General features: G+C 39.3%; 2 protein-coding genes and 1 pseudogene across 2 annotated transcripts; 2 read left to right on the plus strand and 1 right to left on the minus strand.

Annotated features, from left to right (window-relative positions):
• The first annotated feature begins 1,000 nt into the window (after window positions 1-1,000).
• On the plus strand, window positions 1,001-8,448 carry LOC125193232 (DEAD-box ATP-dependent RNA helicase 13). The gene is made up of 15 exons (XM_048090994.1): window positions 1,001-1,261; window positions 1,619-1,930; window positions 2,605-2,783; window positions 2,864-3,058; window positions 3,231-3,407; window positions 3,911-4,290; window positions 4,449-4,629; window positions 5,521-5,643; window positions 5,729-5,845; window positions 6,341-6,445; window positions 6,718-6,858; window positions 6,994-7,059; window positions 7,580-7,738; window positions 7,837-7,918; window positions 8,019-8,448. The coding sequence occupies exons 1-15, from the start codon at window positions 1,078-1,080 to the stop codon at window positions 8,072-8,074; spliced, it is 2,457 nt and encodes an 818-aa protein (XP_047946951.1). The 5' UTR covers window positions 1,001-1,077; the 3' UTR covers window positions 8,075-8,448.
• Window positions 8,449-8,905: 457 nt separating this feature from the next.
• Window positions 8,906-11,408, minus strand: LOC125193233 (pectinesterase-like). Its single transcript, XM_048090995.1, has 2 exons — window positions 10,325-11,408; window positions 8,906-9,859 (listed from the first exon to the last, which is right to left on the minus strand). Exons 1-2 carry the CDS (start codon window positions 11,367-11,369, stop codon window positions 9,165-9,167), a joined length of 1,740 nt encoding a protein of 579 aa, XP_047946952.1. The 5' UTR covers window positions 11,370-11,408; the 3' UTR covers window positions 8,906-9,164.
• A 2,193-nt stretch (window positions 11,409-13,601) lies between these two features.
• On the plus strand, window positions 13,602-14,956 carry LOC125194541 (annotated as a pseudogene).
• Window positions 14,957-17,780: the final 2,824 nt, after the last annotated feature.

Genomic DNA, 17,780 nt, shown 5'->3' on the forward strand with positions numbered 1-17,780 from the left:
GAAGATGCAGTGAGAGACAAAGTTGCCAAAGCTGATGAAGACAGGCACCCGGGAAATCCATGTCAAGAAATTCCCTAGTTGATCACCCCTCTGGTACCGGACATGAGTTAGGGTTACGGCTTTCAAATAATTCGTTTATCGAAATTGAAAAAACAAATAAGATCTTGACTTGAGTGTGGGCAAGGAAATTCTATAGAGAGAATAGAAGAGTGTGTTAAGGGTGAACTTCTCTTAACGTGATTTTTCAGAGACGAAGGTTGTCGTTGGTGGAATTATCACGACAGTTGCGGGCTTGCCCCGACAATCACACCAAACTAGGGTTTTGCAAAAGGAAAAAACGCAGGAAAATAAAAGAATAATTCTTGCATATGAAAGATAGCAAATCCCTTTTTTATATCTAAGGACCTTAGGGTTAATTCGACTCTACAATTCGATTCGGGAAAGAATTAATAAAGTAATTGCGAAAAGTAGCAACGCTCGACACATTGTTTAATAATATTATGCTTTTACATAAGGAAATAAAATACTAAAAAAAACTAAAATAAATACGCAAAAATAAGTTAACTTTACTAACTAACATAGTCACCATAACGGTCCGACGGATGTGCCTATCTCCGAGGTCTCATACTCACACTTGCAGCCTCCGGCTTCAATAACTCCTTGACCCTCATCTCGAAGACAAGCTGCTATTCCTTCATTATTGGAAAATGAAATTTCTATTTGTGAATGCAAAGTATTAAATGAAAGAGAATAAGAGATGAATATTTTAGTGAAAAAGAGAACATTTTAGTGAAAAAATAGAGAATATACCTGGGAGTATATGGGACATACTTAAAAAGAAAATTGAATCAAAACATATTCAAGATTTTCGGCGCGATATTGATTATTTAATGAGTTAGGGTCGGATTCAGTTTAAAAACCTAGTTCGGGTACGGTTCGGGTCGGGTCGTCGGCCCATATATTCTGAAGCAGAAAATCGAACAAAACAACCCTCAAAATTTCTGCCGCAAAAAGGAACCCAATTTCACGAATAGGAAAACGTCTCATTGATTCCATTTCACGTTTCACAGTGCAAAAATGGCGTCGGAGTCTGCCGAGAGGAAGAAAGCTTATCGGAAGTTGAAGAAGCGAGCTCGAAGTGAGATGGACCAGCAGCTCGAACGGCTGGAGTCGCTGCCCTGGAGCTCTTCGCTTCCAGCGAGTAATGGCGACGGCGACGATGACCTCTCCCTCTTCATCGGATCCAACGAACTAGAAGGAGGTAATTTTCTGATTAATTATATTATCTGTGTACAATTAGTTTAGTTCTAAGCCGAAGTAATGTGATTTTTTGAATGCTACAGCTTTCGTTTGCTGGTAGAATTGATAGGTAGATATGAGGTCAAGAGTACTTCTTTTTTTTAATCTTAGGTTAATTTTTTTTGTTATGTAACAGTACTTCAAAAGTTGATGGTTTCACAATCATACAAATTGTGAAATTTCTTCTTGATTTTGTCTTAGGTTAATGTTTGGAGGTGAACACAAGTTTTTGTTTGAGGTTCTTTTAATAATTTTCTTATATAGGAACTTGTAATTGGTGAGTTTTGGCTCGGGGCTAAATTAATGTCCTTGGTTGCAGGATTTCTTACTCTTGAAGAGATTGATGAAGCAGAGTATGGGTTGGAAATTCCCAATGTTAAGGTTGAAACCAAGAGAAAAGATTTAAAAGGAAAAAAAGAATCAAAGAGAAGTAAGCTAAAGGAAGGGGATGCTGATGACAGCTTGGATGCTGATAGTTATGGTGAATGTAGTGATAAGGATGAAGAAAGCAAAGAAGGTGATAAGAAGAAGAAGCAGAAAAAGAAGAAAAAGGAGGGGAAGAAAAAGAAAAAAGATAATCAGAAGAATGACGAGACAGATAAAGCACAGGAAAATGCAGAGACGGCTACTGGTTTGTTTTCACTATGATTGTGCAATGCTTATTGTAGTATTGTAGAGTTGGGGGATTTTTTGGGTCTCATGAAGAAGGATTGGACTAAGCTTTGGGGAATCACATATGCTATATCTTGGTGATACATGAGACTATTCGGATCTACTTTATGAATGTTGTTAAAAATTAAGTAGTTGGTGTTTGACTTTCTGGCGATAAATTTCACTAATTTAAATCCCGATATCCGTATACAAAGTTTCCCTCTACTGAATTTACTACCTCCAATATGGTTCCTTTCAAAGATTTCACTGCGACAACTAACAAGTATAAAGATATTAGGTTCCATGTTGTGAGATGCCCGGCCTTGGTTTTTCGTGCATCACAATTGGTCTTTGTTTCCTAGTTGCTACATTTTGGTTATCATTTTCTGGGTATTGGGTTGAACTCTCTAATCTTTTTTCCATGTATGTGCATGAAACTAATTTCGCTTGATGATATTATTAGCAATTTAATTTCTTTTTAACTTTTATCATGAAAGAGTTGAGGTACTTGTCCAATATCTTGACTAATGAATAATGATTGCCATATTGTTCGGATGGATTTGTCAGAAGGAGTCAGTTTTAGCTGCTAGTATTGTGGGACATGTCATTGTGAGTCTTTAGAATTGCTTCCTCTAAATAAGAAATTGCTTTCAGCTAGTGATGCAAAGGACAATTGCGATGTTGAAGAGGAATTAATTGATGAAGACGAATATTATTCATGGAATGAGTTGAGACTTCATCCCATGATTATGAAATCAATATACAGGCTCAAGTTTAAGGAGCCCACTCCAATACAAAAGGCTTGCATTCCAGCTGCTGCTCATCAAGGGAAGGTTGATTTTTCTAATTAGGTTGGCATTGAATTGGATGATGGCAACTATGCATTGTACTGATGACTTAGTTGTCTTGACAGGATGTAATTGGTGCTGCTGAGACAGGATCGGGTAAAACACTTGCCTTTGGGTTACCCATCTTACAGCGTCTTCTGGAAGAACGAGAAAAGGCTGAGAGGCTCATGGTCGAAAAAGCAGATGGCAGTGATGGGATTGCTCCACAAGGGGTTCTACGTGCTCTCATTGTTACCCCTACGAGGGAGCTTGCACTCCAGGTTCTCAATACTTCTTTGCTTTGATGATTTCTCTATACTCTGCTAAATAGCTACTTGAGTAGCAAGAGGAATATTGTAAAATTCTAACCTCAAGCACTGCTCGTTCAGTCTGTAGCTTATTGAAGGTTACATGGTTATATTTTACAATAATACAATGTGTCCCTTATTGAAGGTGACAGATCATCTCAAGGCAGTTGCGTTAGGCACCAATGTTAAGGTAGTTCCTATTGTTGGTGGCATGTCAACTGAGAAACAGGAAAGACTTCTGAGAGGAAGGCCTGAAATTGTTGTTGGAACACCTGGCAGACTGTGGGAACTTATGTCAGGTGGAGAACTGCACCTTGTGGAGGTAAGACTAAAAATAAGAGGCTGCGGTTGTTATGTAAATTGTTGTATAGGTCTCATTAGAATTTCTTCAATCTCCTATAGCAAAAAAGGCAGAAGCTTATTATTAGTTTGCCTTGTCACTTAGCAGTCCCCAGTTTCTTTTGACAAGTGTATTCATTTTCTCATTTAAGCTGTTTGATGTTTTTATTAACTTGATTGGGTGATAATATATAACAACTAGATATAAAATTGGCGAAGTCCTTGTTTCAATCTTTTCTTATGAAATGAATGTTCTGCTTGCTTTAAAACAATCTGACGCATCTGGTACTTTTTGTGTTATGTCCTTTATATAAAACAACTAAATACTGGTCGTAATAAGGATTTTAATTGATCAACCGTTCGATCTTGATCATTATATCAGAAGGTTGATGCGGTTGTGTATTCAGTTTGGGACTTTTTATGCCTACATTTCCACGATGTTTAGCGCGATGGTTCATAAACGTATACTTTTTTTTATTATTGCAGATGCACTGCTTGTCATTTTTTGTGCTAGATGAGGCCGACCGCATGATTGAAGCTGGTCATTTCCGCGAGTTACAGTCCATCATTGACATGCTTCCAATGGGCAAGGAACCAACAGAGAGCCAGCCCGATAATACACAAAACTGTGTGACTCTTGCAAACCTTCCTAGGAAGAAAAGACAAACCTTTGTGTTTTCTGCAACTCTAGCATTATCAGCTGATTTCCGTAAGAAGTTGAAGCATGGATCTTTGCGTGCAAAAAAAGATGATCTTAGTTCATTTGAGACCCTTTCACAGAGAGCTGGAATGAGACCTAACACTGCTATAGTGGATCTAACTAGCTCTTCAATTTTAGCAAACAAGCTTGTGGAATCAATTATTGAGTACGTTTTTCCGCCATATATCTCTATATAATCAGATCCTTGTGCTAACCATGCTTCGTGTAGTTCCATTAATTGCTGAATTCTAGTCCTCTTTCACATTTCCAAGTTTTAATGGACTAAGTTAATACACTGAGAGTCCCTTGTGTATTGAATTGCAGGTGTCAAGAAGATGAAAAGGATGCCTATTTGTATTATATATTAAGCATTCATGGACAGGGCCGTGCAATTGTCTTTTGCACCTCCATTGCAGCTCTGCGCCGCATTTCTTCCATATTGCGTATCCTCAACTTAGATATCTGGACCCTTCATTCAGAAATGCAGCAGAGGGCACGTCTGAAGGTTTGAATATTCGATCTTGTGCTTTTCTAATTGGTTTCATATCCTATTCCTAGCTGTGCTATCATATTCTTGTAGGGAATATTATGCCATATATTGTTTTTTTTCGTTTCTCTTTCCAAGTCTTTGGTCTATCAAAAAAATTCATGCATATTGCACTTTCAGGGTTTTTTAATTGTAGAAATATAAGTACGGTGTACCAACGAAGGCATATAATTTGTCCTTTTAATTTTTATTGTGGCATATGCTGAGGACTGTCGTTTGGGGTGAGTTCGATAGCTTCAGGTGGATGTAATGTACAATCCGTACACTAAGAAACAAGGAAAGGTCAATGATTGCCGATTTGACGTCCAAATATTGACTTAATATGTTATACCAGTTTGACATCCAAGTTCCTCATGTTTACCCTCAATTTTGGGAATTTAGAACTCAATATTGTGCTATCTTTTATGTTATGTCCATCTCTTTGGGACAAGGTTATGAACAACAGACTTAATTTGGCTAGAGTTTAAATGTAGGGAACAATGTTCTTTGAGTTGATAAAATGTTTTTAAAATATTTGTGAAGTACTGGAAATACGTTCTACTTCATAGTTAAATGATTTAAGCATTATTTTGTTGTGGTTGATCGTGGTATTCAACGGCATAGTGTGATTTGATTGAAGCATTGATAGCGCTTGCACAATAAATTTAAATTAGATAGGGTGTTATTTCTCCCAAGCTTATGGTTAACATTAGTCTCTTTTGGAGAAATAAGACCAAAATTTACCTTTTTATTTCTTGCCAATGCTGATACTTCCATTCTCAACCTGCATATATGGTTATTATCCGAGAATCAACCTATTTTCTTTGACGCCTCACTTTTGTTTGCTTTTTGTGCTTTTGCCCAATGCAGTCGATAGATCGTTTCCGTGCAGATGAACATGGCGTTCTTGTTGCTACAGATGCTGCAGCACGAGGGCTTGACATTCCTGGTGTCCGGACTGTGGTTCATTACCAGCTTCCACTTTCGGCCGAAGTAATTCTTGCCATTATTAAAACTTTTGGTGCTTTCTAATATCTGAGATTTGTAGTTTTTAAGCAGGATAAGTTTACTGCTGTAGGTATACGTCCATAGATGTGGAAGAACAGCTAGAGCCTCTACCGATGGTTGTAGCATTGCTCTAATATCACCGAACGATGCATCAAAATTTGCATCTTTGTGCAGATCCTTTTCAAAGGTAAAACATTGTTAGATTTTGTTGTAGCAGGGACACAAATTGATATTTTTAACCATGTACCACCGGTGTACCAAGTCCTAATGAGGTTTATGTGCATTTTAAGTATGTAAAGTTTCTAGACCTCCTAAAGTTAGTGTAAAGTGTACATTGTTAAATGTTAACATGGTGATGCTCCTTTACTCATGCATGTACACTTACCCTAAGCCTTAAACCCTCTTGATTTGATATTTGATGATGACATTCCTCTTTATCTTTACATATGTTCTTTTTTATGGCTTTGTTATGTAGAATGTATGAGATTGTGAACAGATTCTATTCAAAATTTTAAATAGAATTTTTGTCTGTTTGTACTTAGTCAAGTGAGCCACGACTCTTGGATTTCCATTTACAGTAAACTTTCTAAATTTTATATGTATAGTAATAAAGAAATATATTTACCTATACATATTCATTTAATGGTTGAATAAGTGATGATTTCATTGGCTTGTTATCCAGGAAAGTTTCCAGCGGTTCCCTGTTGAGGTCTCATGCATGCCAGAGATTACAAAGCAATCATCTCTTGCACATCAAATAGACAAGATTGTCAGAAAGGGTTCCCAGGTAATGAGAACTGCATTCTGTTACAATATTTCTTCTGAACTGTCCACTGAAACCTTTTACTTTTCCGACCCCTATAGTCCTGATCATTGAATGTCTCCTGAAATTTCATTTGGATCCCATTCATTGTTTACATATAAAATGTCTTTGAATCGTGTTACTTATTAACCCCTTAGCATAGGTTTTGTCTTCTGCTATGACATAGTCCTGATTTAATTGTTCATATTACGCTGTATGTTGACATTTTTTTATTGTCATGAACTTCAATTCATCAGGAAAAGGCTGAGAGAAGTTGGTTGGAGCGAAATGCTGAATCAGTTGAATTGATTTTGGATGATAATGATAGTGAGGAGGACAGAGTGAAGAAATATCGGCAAAACAAAGCCCAATCAAATAAGTTGAAGCAGTTGCAACAGGTGTGGATTTAGTGAAGAAGTGTTCTCAATTGTTTGATCTACACGCATCTGAACTCTGAGCAAAGCAGATGAAATTCGTATGAATTATACGGAGTATTTGCTTATTAAGACATGTCTTGACCTTTAAAATTGCAGGAGCTCAACACACTACTTTCCAGACCATTACAACCCAGAACATTTTCAAAGCGCTTTGTGACTGGGGTAAGCATATGTCAATTTTAAATTGTTTGATGGGACATTAGTAATTAGTGCATGCACACTCTCACTTCACTCACTTCCTAGAGCATGTTGTAAACGGTTTGTGCGTGTGGAACATATTAAAGAATGTAGTACCTTTTTCCTTTTGTTCTCATTTACCTCTATCCTCGACCGGCTTATGTCAGTAATAGTATAATGTACAGTGAGTTTTCAGATTCAGTATTTAAGTTTCCTGACCTCACTCTGCCAGATATAGGTTGCATGCCTTTGGCGGTTTTTGCAGCCGTGTAAGTATGTAATGACTTCTGTGGAAAAGTCAGCCAAAAGAAAATTAGGATTTCATCTATGCTTGATTAACATTTCAGTGATAAACTTTGTTGTATTAGGACATGCTGCCTGCCTGCCTGCCGTATATCTATAGTATTTCCACTTGTCACGTCTCTCAAGAAATCATCGTTTACGATTATTACCTTATGGTTGAAACCTGCTTCTAATTATCCGAGCTGATTTCAAACCTTTCCAGTCTGGTGTTTCGTCGCTGCTTCAACATCAATTTGAAGAAATTGCAAAGAGAAAACCAGAGGATGCAAATGATTTAGGTCCGAATAAAAGGAGAAGGTTGGTCGTTATAGGCCAAAATTGCGTAGAACCACTTCAGGCATTGCGCAGTGCAAGTAATGAGGTAATGCTAAAAATTTTCCACCTCCATTCCCATCTCGAGCAATAAATCACTACACTTTCTCTTGCTGCACTCATGTTTGTTTCTTACCGTCTTCTCAGCCACACTTGGATCTCAAAGCAATTGCAGAAAAGCAGAGAAATTCAAACGACTTGAGAAGGAAGAGGAAAGAGATGAAAAAACGTATTATCACTCATCCTTTCTTCATTGTTAATATTCAATCTTCGACTTGCATGTTGGTTTCCTTGACTAGAGTCTCTTATGCGTTCTGCTCTGTAACCAGGTTTGCACGAGCAAAGACGAAAGCAACGTAAACAACTTAAGAAAGGACAAGATTAGCTTTACTTAATCAAGGAAAATGCAAGCTAGATGATACCTAACCTACGGGTAAAATTGATGTATCAATTCTAGTTCATTTTTGTTAGATGCAAGGGCTGCTCCTATGGCCAACACTTGCACAAAATCCTCTAGATTCCTTTTCATCTTCATCTTCATCTTCATCTTCATCTTCATCTTCATCTTCAACAAACAGAAGTCGTGATTGCAAGGGAAAACACCAAAATAGGATGAATTGTAATCTAGTTCAATACCTATACAGTTCTTGGAACTTTTAATTCGTACTCCATTTAGTTTGGTGTGCTTTTCTTGATTATACTGTACAAGCTTGGTATACCCTTGTTATGTATCTCAGTTTTCTATTTCGGTCTGTTCCATATTATTTGTACTCCATCACTTTATTTTGACCTCTTTTAGTAATAAACTTCACATTCTATTGAATCAATCTTACTCACATTTTATTATAAAATTAAATTTAAAAAGTAGAATTCACATTCCACTAATTTTTTCAATCCACTTTTTATGACAATACGTTTCTTAAAATTTCTATTGTGTTAAAATAGGACACGTATGACGTATTGGAGGACGGAGGGAGCGTATTTTAACCAAAAAAAGAAAAAGAAGAAATGACTTATTTTAGGTGTGATTAAATATTAATCATACCTAAAAATGATTATGGTGAGATATAAGGGTTACTGTATTGTGTAGCTATGGAATAATAAAGCATACGGATGATCAATCGTTAACCTAAAAAAAATATAATACCGCTCTATTAGATTGATGAATTATAAATAATTATAAAAACTAACGGAGATATTTCATCCAAAACAAAAATTTCAATAATAAAAAATGGATATCATATCATTGCAAAATTTTTAAATACATTTGACACCATCATTATCTAATGAGGACCTTCAATAAAAAGATGTCCATAAGATTTTACTACCACTAATTTAATTTTAAACTAACAAAAAAAAAAAAATATAACTGGGGCGGAATATCCATCGCCTCCAACGTATCACTAAACAAAAAACAAAAACAATTTAGTTTATCTCAACATCCAGAAATGAAGAAGACAGACAGCAAGTGCCACTTATTTGGGCGGCAGCATCCCAGGTTCATACGGAACCCCAGTCTTCTTGATCCAATCATCATAAACGAACACCTTCTGAGCCGTGAATCCCGCCGCTATCTCCGCCGTCATCTTCTTAATACCCTTCCACTTCACCCGCTTCGACAGGTCAGCCCCGGGTCCCGTGTTGGCCCACTCCCCGTAGTACAGCGTGTTCAGCGCGAATGTCCCCATCCACGGGGACCAACCCGTGGGCTGGATGCACGCGTCGATGTTGGCCTGCATGATGATCGTCCTCGAGAACTCCTTCCACGGCCGCCCGAGGAAGGCCTCGTGGGGCGGGTTGGCCTCGGTGAAGGCCTTCTCGGGCACGATGGAGCCGCCCTGGATCACGATCACGCCGTCGCCCTTCTTGTCCTTGCGCCCCTGCGCGGTCACCATGCACGCCTGGTTCGGGAGGGGCTTGCGCACTACGATCTCGCAGTTTTGGAGGATGGTCTTGGCGTCGCCGAAGATGAAGTCGATGGTGCCGCTGATGCGGCAGTCGCGGTAGAATTGCTTGTAGCTGTGGGAGTAGAGGGTGTCTTGGAAGCCGTCGAGGTGGACGTTTTGGAACACGCCCATGTCCCCGTTGATTCGCAGTGCCACGGCCTGGCTCTCGGGGGCCGTGTTCTCCACCGCTATGTCCTTCGCCATGAAGCTTTCCCCGGTCACGGCTGCGCGAAAAATGGTTAGATTTTGCATAATAACTAACAATTTTGTTTAAGGGCCAGACATCCTCGTTGGTCACGCGGATTCATTTGTTAGATCGCCATTCTGATTTGCTGAGTTTCTCAATGGAAACACTTATTTATAGACAAAACATAATAACAGTCAATCATGCTCATTTGGCCTATAAATTTCACATTTGTTGCCATACACTGATCAATGTAAGACACTAGAATTTATAACAATTAATTTGTATAGGGCTAACGTCCTCATTGATCAGAACTGATTCATTTGTTAGACTGCCATTCTGATTAGTTGATTCTCTTAATGAAAACACCAATGATATAGATCAAACATAATAATTGCCAATCATGCTTATTTGGCCTATAAATCTCCCATCTATTATATTAAACAATCCATATGAGTCCATAATTCATCATGCATTAATAAGAAGTAGAGAGGATAATACTCACTTAGAGTTGCAGACTGGAAGGTGGGTGTCCCTCCCTTCACACACTTGTCACCGGTGATCCTCGTCTTATCCGGCCCTTCTCCGACGATCGCAACGTTGTTCATGCCCTTCGGCACCACCACATACTCCTTATACAGCCCGGCCTTCACGAAAATCAAAAACGGCTTGGCACTCTTAAGAGGCACCGTTCCCAGCGCCTCGCTAATAGTCTTGAACTGCCCGCTCCCGTCCTGCGCCACCGTCGCATCCGGCTTCAACGCCGCCGGCCCAGCCGACATCAGCCTCCTCGCGTGCATGTCCACGAACTCCGGAATCTCCTCATCACCGCTAAACAGCGCCCTCTTTTCTCCACCACCAGTAAGTCCCTTAATCCCCTCCGCGATCTTTCCGAAATCAATCGACGAAACGAACTTTTGCAATTGAGAAATCATCGCAAGACCGTTACTCAAAAGCTCGCCCGAGGTCTTCAACAGATCCCTCACCTTCGCGCCCGTTTCACCTGTGGTGTTGTCGAACGCGTCGATGCAGGTCTCCTTGTGCGCAATGGTGGCGCTGAGCCAGTTCCTGAGGTCGGCGATGTTGTTTTTGAGCTTCCCGGAGTCGAGCTGATCGACCTTCTCGAACGATCTCCTGAGATCGTCGACGGCGATGTTGAGCACTTCCTCGCACACGGCTAGAGCCTTCCCGGTCATGGGGTCGGACTGGACGGTCTTGTAGGCTTCGGAGTTCTTGATGGAGCCCTCGAGCTCGGTTATGGCGGCGTCGAAGGCAGCCTTGATGTAGTCCTTAGGCTGAGTGCCGTTGGCCTTCTCGAGACTCTTGTGGCACGTCTCCTTGTAGTCGGTGCTCGCGCAGAATTTGGACGCCGTTCCTGACTCGTCTCCGCCCTCTTTTTTCTCGCCCTCCTTTTTGTCTTCTTTGGGGGCCTCCTTTTTTTCTTCCTTTGGGGGGTCCTCGGCGGCGTTGGCAGCGGAGATCATGAACGCCGCGAGGAGGAGGAAGGCGAGGGCGGCCGCGGCCGTGAACTTATTCCTTGTGTCAGCCATCTATTATTGTTTTATTTACCAGAGCTCAATGTTTGTTTGGCTCTGAGCGCTTATTGATTTTGGGAAGGCGAGAGGGGGTTATATATAGTTTTGGAGATGTTGGTGTGGTTGTTTTTGCTTCTAAATTTAGGAGCTCATGGGAAGGAGGAACGGTTGGAATTGTGTGATAAAGAGTGATGCATGCAAATTCAAGGGCTTCAAAAGTTTTCACCACGTAGGATATAGTCATTTATTTTTGCATGGTAGAGATAAGTTCATCTGGTTAAAAAGGAATGAACAATCAACTAGGCCTGAATTAGATTAATTGTTTTTTATATACACAATTTATTAATTCTATATTGAAAGGTAATTTCGTTTGTAATTTTGCATTCACTGTTAAATTGGTGTATATGAATTTTTGGACAGTCCAATTCGGTTCGGAATCAATTTTGTAAAAATTCAGATTTTCGGATCGGCTTGAAGCGTAATCCAAATGTTTACCCCTACACTAGCTTTGCCGGTGGTGAATAATGTTTTTAATTAATTTTATACTTCCTCTGTCCACCATTTAAAGAGCTATTTTGACTCAGCACGGATTTCAAGAAATTACTACCTCCGTCCTTCAAATATTAACACACTTTGACCCAACACGAGTTTTAAGAAATATAATGAAAAGTGAGTTGAAAAAGTTGGTGGGATGTGAGTCCTACTTTTAAAGTATTTGTTTTATAATAAAATGTGAGTAAGAATAAGTTAGTGGAATATGAGGTCTACTACCAAAAATGATAAAAAAGTGAAGTGTGTCAAACTTTTAGGGACGGACCGAAATGGTAAACCGTGTCAAACTTTCAGGGACGGAGGTAGTATTTGACTTTGTAAAAAAAGTAAAAGGAGAAAGTGAGTGGAATGTGAGACCCATTTAAAGCATTAGTTTTATATTGGATTGTGGGTAAGAAGTTGGAGGGATGTGGGGTCCGCATATTAAAAATTGAATAAAATAAATGGTTCTGTAAATCGTGGACCAACTAAAATGTTCATTAGGTCCTCGTACAATTTTTTCGTTTTAGTAGGTCCTTATACTTTGATTATAACTTTTATTAGGTCCTTATATAATTTTTTATTTTAAGATATTCTTTTACTTTTATCTTAGATAATAATTTATATTTAATTAAATTTAATGAACCTTTTAATTTTATTATTTAACTTATCTTATGATTATAAATATTCAGGGAAACGTATCTTTCAATATAAATCTAAATAATCAATTGAAAATTCGGATAGTTATTCTAAAAAAAAGCTTCGATTTTAATTTTCAATCATCACGATTAATCTTTTTATTATTATCTACAACTCATTGAGATTATTGGATAACAAGATGATATTATCTTTATAGATTATGCTAAGTTAAATAATGGAATATTAAAAAGTTCATTAAGTTTAATTAAATTTAGATTATTATCCAAAATAAATGTAAAAAATCTCTAAAATAAAAGATTGTACAGAGACCTAATGAAAGTTATGACAAAAGTATAAGGACCTACTAAAACGAAAAATTGTATGAGAACCTGATAAAAATATTGTGAAAAGTATATGGACATTAAAATGAAAAAATTGTACAAGGACCAAATGAACATTTTGACTAAAGTATAAGGACCTAAGAATGTATTTTGCCTTCTTTAAATTGCGGACAGAGGAAGAGGAAGTACATATGTATTGGATTGACTACACATATGTATTGGATTGAATATGTCATTAATTTATGGTTTATCCGTCTCTTTACAAAATTTGAATATGAAATTGCGAGATTAAAAAAATTATCCCTCGTCTTATCTAAACTAAATTTGTTTTATTTTGAGCTTAAAATATACTACTCCTACTTAGTGCACACCGTCACATTAATACACGTCGCTCCACCATTCATTTACTCCACATCACAAAACCCTCCCCGTTCCCACGAAAAATGGCCTAATTTCTTAAACCCCTAGTTTTGTTCAAATCCGTTGTGCTCCCCAGCTTTCTGATATATCCGTTTGACTAAATCATCAACGCCACCAAAAAAATACACCTCTCTACTTATGGAGCAAGATAGAATTACACCTCTCTCTCTCAACTTATGCAGCAAGAAAAAAAATACTACTGCCAACTTACGGAGCAAGAAATAATATTTCTCTATAAATAAGGGGTAATGTTATCGCCACTCATCACATAAGCAACAACAAACAAAAAAAAAAACACACACAAAACAATCCTTCAATGAGTGATGAGAAACAATCTCCGGTGGCGGTGGTGGCCGTGCCACATCTATCCCAAAGCCACCTAAACCAAATGCTGCAGCTGGCATGCCTCATCTCCTCCGCCGGCCTCCCCGTCTACTACGTCTCCACCGCCCTCCACAACCGCCAAGTCAAATCCCGCAGCGCCACCTTCCTAACCCCTCACGACATGGCCAGCATCCACTTCCACGACATCCCCACTCCCCCCATCCCCTCCCTCCCTCCCGACCCCAACTCCCGCTACCCCTCCCACCTCAAGCCCGTCGCCGAGGCCGCCCTCTCCCTCCGCGCCCCCTTCGCCTCCTTCCTCCGCCAAACCGCCCCCAAATTCACCCGCCTCGTCGTCGTCCACGACCCTTGGATGTCGCACGTGGTCCAGGACATCGCTCACATCCACAACGCCGAATCCTACCAATTCGTCTGCATCTCCGCCTTCTCCTCCATCGCCTACCAATGCGAGATGCTAGGGCTGCCCTTCCCTCTCCCGCATCCTACACCGTTGCCTGCTTTCAATATGAGCGACGGAGCGAAGAAATTCGCTGCTCTGCAAGCGGAGTCGTATGAGCTCAGGTCCGGGACGATCCTCAACACATCGAAATCGATCGAAGCTGCTTACATCGAGGTTATAGAAAAATCTGAGATTAGTAAAAACAAGCTCGCCTGGACAATTTGCCCTAATTCCACATCACAATCAAGCTCGCACGACGAATTCCGCCATGAATGCCTGCAGTGGCTGGATAAGCAGAAACCGAGATCCGTGATCTTCGTCTCTTTTGGAATACGGTTACTTTATCCGACGAGGAGACAATTGAGCTTGCTCAGGGGCTAATGCAGAGCGGGGTGAAGTTCCTGTTGGTGCTGAGAGATGCGGATAAATGCGACGTGTTCGATGGCGACGTGAGGAGGGCGGAGCTGCCGGAGGGGTTTGGGGAGAGAGATGATCAGGGATTTGTGGTGAGGGAGTGGGCCCCGCAGCCGCAGATCCTGGCGCATCCGGCGATCGGGGGGTTTATGAGCCACTGCGGGTGGAATTCGTGCGTGGAGAGCATCACGGCGGGGGTGGCGATCGCGGCGTGGCCGATGCACTCCGATCAGCCCACAAACGCGGCGCTGGTTGCGGATATTTTGAAGACGGGGATTGTGGTGATGGAGTGGAAGGACAGAGAGGAAGTGGTGAGAGCGGGGAAGATTGAGAGTGTGGTGAGGAGATTGATGGCGTCGGAGGAAGGGGAGCGGATCAGGAAGAAGGCGGAGGAGCTCGGGGCCGCCGTGAGGGAGGCGGCCGGGGAATTACGGGTTCAGCTGGATTCCTTCGTTGCTCATATCACCAGATAGAATGTTATTTTTCCAGTACCTATTTAATTTTATTATTATTCCTCTATTAATATTTCAATAAACAGTTTAGTTGATTAAGAATTTATTCGAAATGGTTGATTGTCCCGTAGTCCAGTTCTAGATTAAAATCCGTGTCATTTACAATATGTTCTATTTTTCAAACAGTGAGGGAGTATGTTTTTAAAATCCATCTATAAAAATATAATAATAATAGTCACAAAAGATTAATTAGTACTCCGTATTTGTAATAGATTTCTGAGCCTATATATAAAGTTGAAGAAAAGACTCGGCCTAAATACTTTTAGTTAAGAAATTAAATCTATATTGTTTCTAATTGTATAAATTATCCTAATGGATTTGCTTGTTGCAATCTGTCAGAGATTGTGTTGTTGGGAGAAGATATCAGGAGAATAGGGAGAATCCCATATCGGGTTTGCATTTGTTATTATATAAATCAGAAAAAAGGAAACATTTGGGATAAAATTAGAACATGTCAAAAAACAAAGGCTAAGAAAAAAGGAATTGTTAATAAGAGAAAAAAAATAGAAAAATTTAAAGTTTATATGTTTAAATTGAAAAGTAGAAGTTCAAGAGAAAATAACAAAATATTGAAACACCTTCTGACAAGGGAAAGTGTTTTTTACTAAAAAAAGAAATTCTAGTACTATGAAACGCCTAGAGTGAAAAGATGACGACGGAGTACGTACCAACCTGCAAAACTAAATTCTTGTGTATCGCACGAATATTACACTAGTTACACTCTAAAATACCATTTTTTTTTAATAAAGCAGGTTGGTACGTACTAGGATTCTAGGACAAAATTAATGCTAATTTATCCAAAAATATTTTATTAATCAGTTGCAGCCATTTTCTTAGGATATCAATTATTATTAATACGAGAGTACATAAGCAAAATCAAGAAAGTTTTATCATCAATTGAGCTAATAAATGCAAATAAGCAAGTGTTGGGAGCCTTCACTAGGAATCAAAGTTTGGTTGGACCATAAAGTTATCATCTGAAAAAGAAATAGCACAAGGTTAAGATCGTATATGGAATAGCATTTAGTTATATATGATGTAGAATGTATGCTCACAAATTGATTATCTTTGCTTCGACCACTTATGGTTTGTAGACATAATCCATATTAATGTCCTTCTTGACAAATGACCCATAATCTTCTTCATTTACTCTCTCCATGAATTCTCTTGGCATCTTGGTTATTCTCATCGATCGAAGAGTGGAGAAGAATCTCAAACCATATGGAACCTTCTCCAAATTGAGGCACTCGCGGATAACCAACTTAGTAAGTTTTGGCATTGCTCTTTCTTCAATCTCCCATATCTTTAAATTGTGCAACTCGTCTAAGTTTAGCTCCTTGAGTTGTGGGAATGAATTTGAAGGGAAAATTAATGTTTCTGACACCTCCATTCTGCTGAGATGTTGCAACATGGGATACTTGCCAAATTCTAGCACGTCTACCTTAACCTCGCATTCTATAAGCACCAACTCTACTAAATTTTGACACATCCTTTGTTTGTAGGATGGGAAACTGCCACTCATATTGCATCCCGTCATGCAAAAATCAATCAACGAAGGAGACATCAACCCATCATTTAAAAACTTCATATCTTCCTCTGAAGTTAGATCACACGAATCAGCACAAATACGAGTTTCACGTAATTGGCTATTTTTGTTTCCCGATATAATTGACATGCTATCCCCATCGAAAACTCTAACACGTAATATCCGCAATGAGAACGGTCTTACTTGTGGTCTCATCTAATGTCTCCAGCTCCTGTAGCCCATCTAATCTTAGTTTCTCCCCCCAATCACTTCTATGTCTTGATATGGGAGAAACAAATGCTCTAGTCTTTTCATCTTCCAAATTACATTTGACAATCTAATATAAATCCAACATGATACTCGCAAATCTAAGGTCTGCAAATATGGCATGCTGAATACAGACTTTGGTAGCTCTCCCACATTAGACAACTTCATACTCAAATATCTTAAATGAATTAGTCCACCCACCATGCTTGGTAATTTTTCCCCTTCAAACATACAACCTTCTACCACACATATCCTCAAATATTGCGACATCTTAAAGTCAATTGTACTCTCTTTGAAGTCAATCATACCATAAGACTTTTGGAGAAGCATAAAAGATCTCATCCCTTTAACTTCCTCTAGCCCATCTATACTTGACACGGTACCCCCGAAGTCACAACTGATGGCTAATCTGGATACGGAACCGCCAATGGAGGGAGGTATTACTAACCTTCTTTGAGTTGGTGAAAGAATGTCGGTCAAATATTTAGAAGCATCAATTCACTTTAAAAACTTTTCTTTTTCAGCTTCCGCTTTAGAAGAGCATAAATCATGCATTAAATCATGAAGCCTACACCAATCAAACTTGTCAAGTGGAGAGTAGATCTCAGGTCCATGGAGTTGAACCATACACCTCATACCAAGCTCAGTTAAATATCTTTGGGCCACATCTCTTAGAGACTTGTTAGGCCCTTTATCTTGGTAAGAAATGAATCCTTCTGCCATCCACAATAGATACAATCTGTCCGTCTCAATCTTTTCATCCTCAGGGAAACATGCTAAATAGAGAAAACATGGTTTCAAGTAATAAGGTAAGGCATCATAACTCAACTCAAGCACTTGTTTTACACTTGTGTATTCTTCAACACCTTCTCCATGCGTCAAATATGATTCCATATTCTCCTTTACCTTTAACCATTTTGGTAAATTGTGTTCTTTTTGGTGCAAAATCCCTCCAATAACACAAATTGATAGCGGTAACCCTTCACATTTCGA

The sequence above is a fragment of the Salvia hispanica genome, chromosome 6, assembly GCF_023119035.1.
Source record: "Salvia hispanica cultivar TCC Black 2014 chromosome 6, UniMelb_Shisp_WGS_1.0, whole genome shotgun sequence".
NCBI classification, from domain to species: domain Eukaryota; kingdom Viridiplantae; phylum Streptophyta; class Magnoliopsida; order Lamiales; family Lamiaceae; genus Salvia; species Salvia hispanica.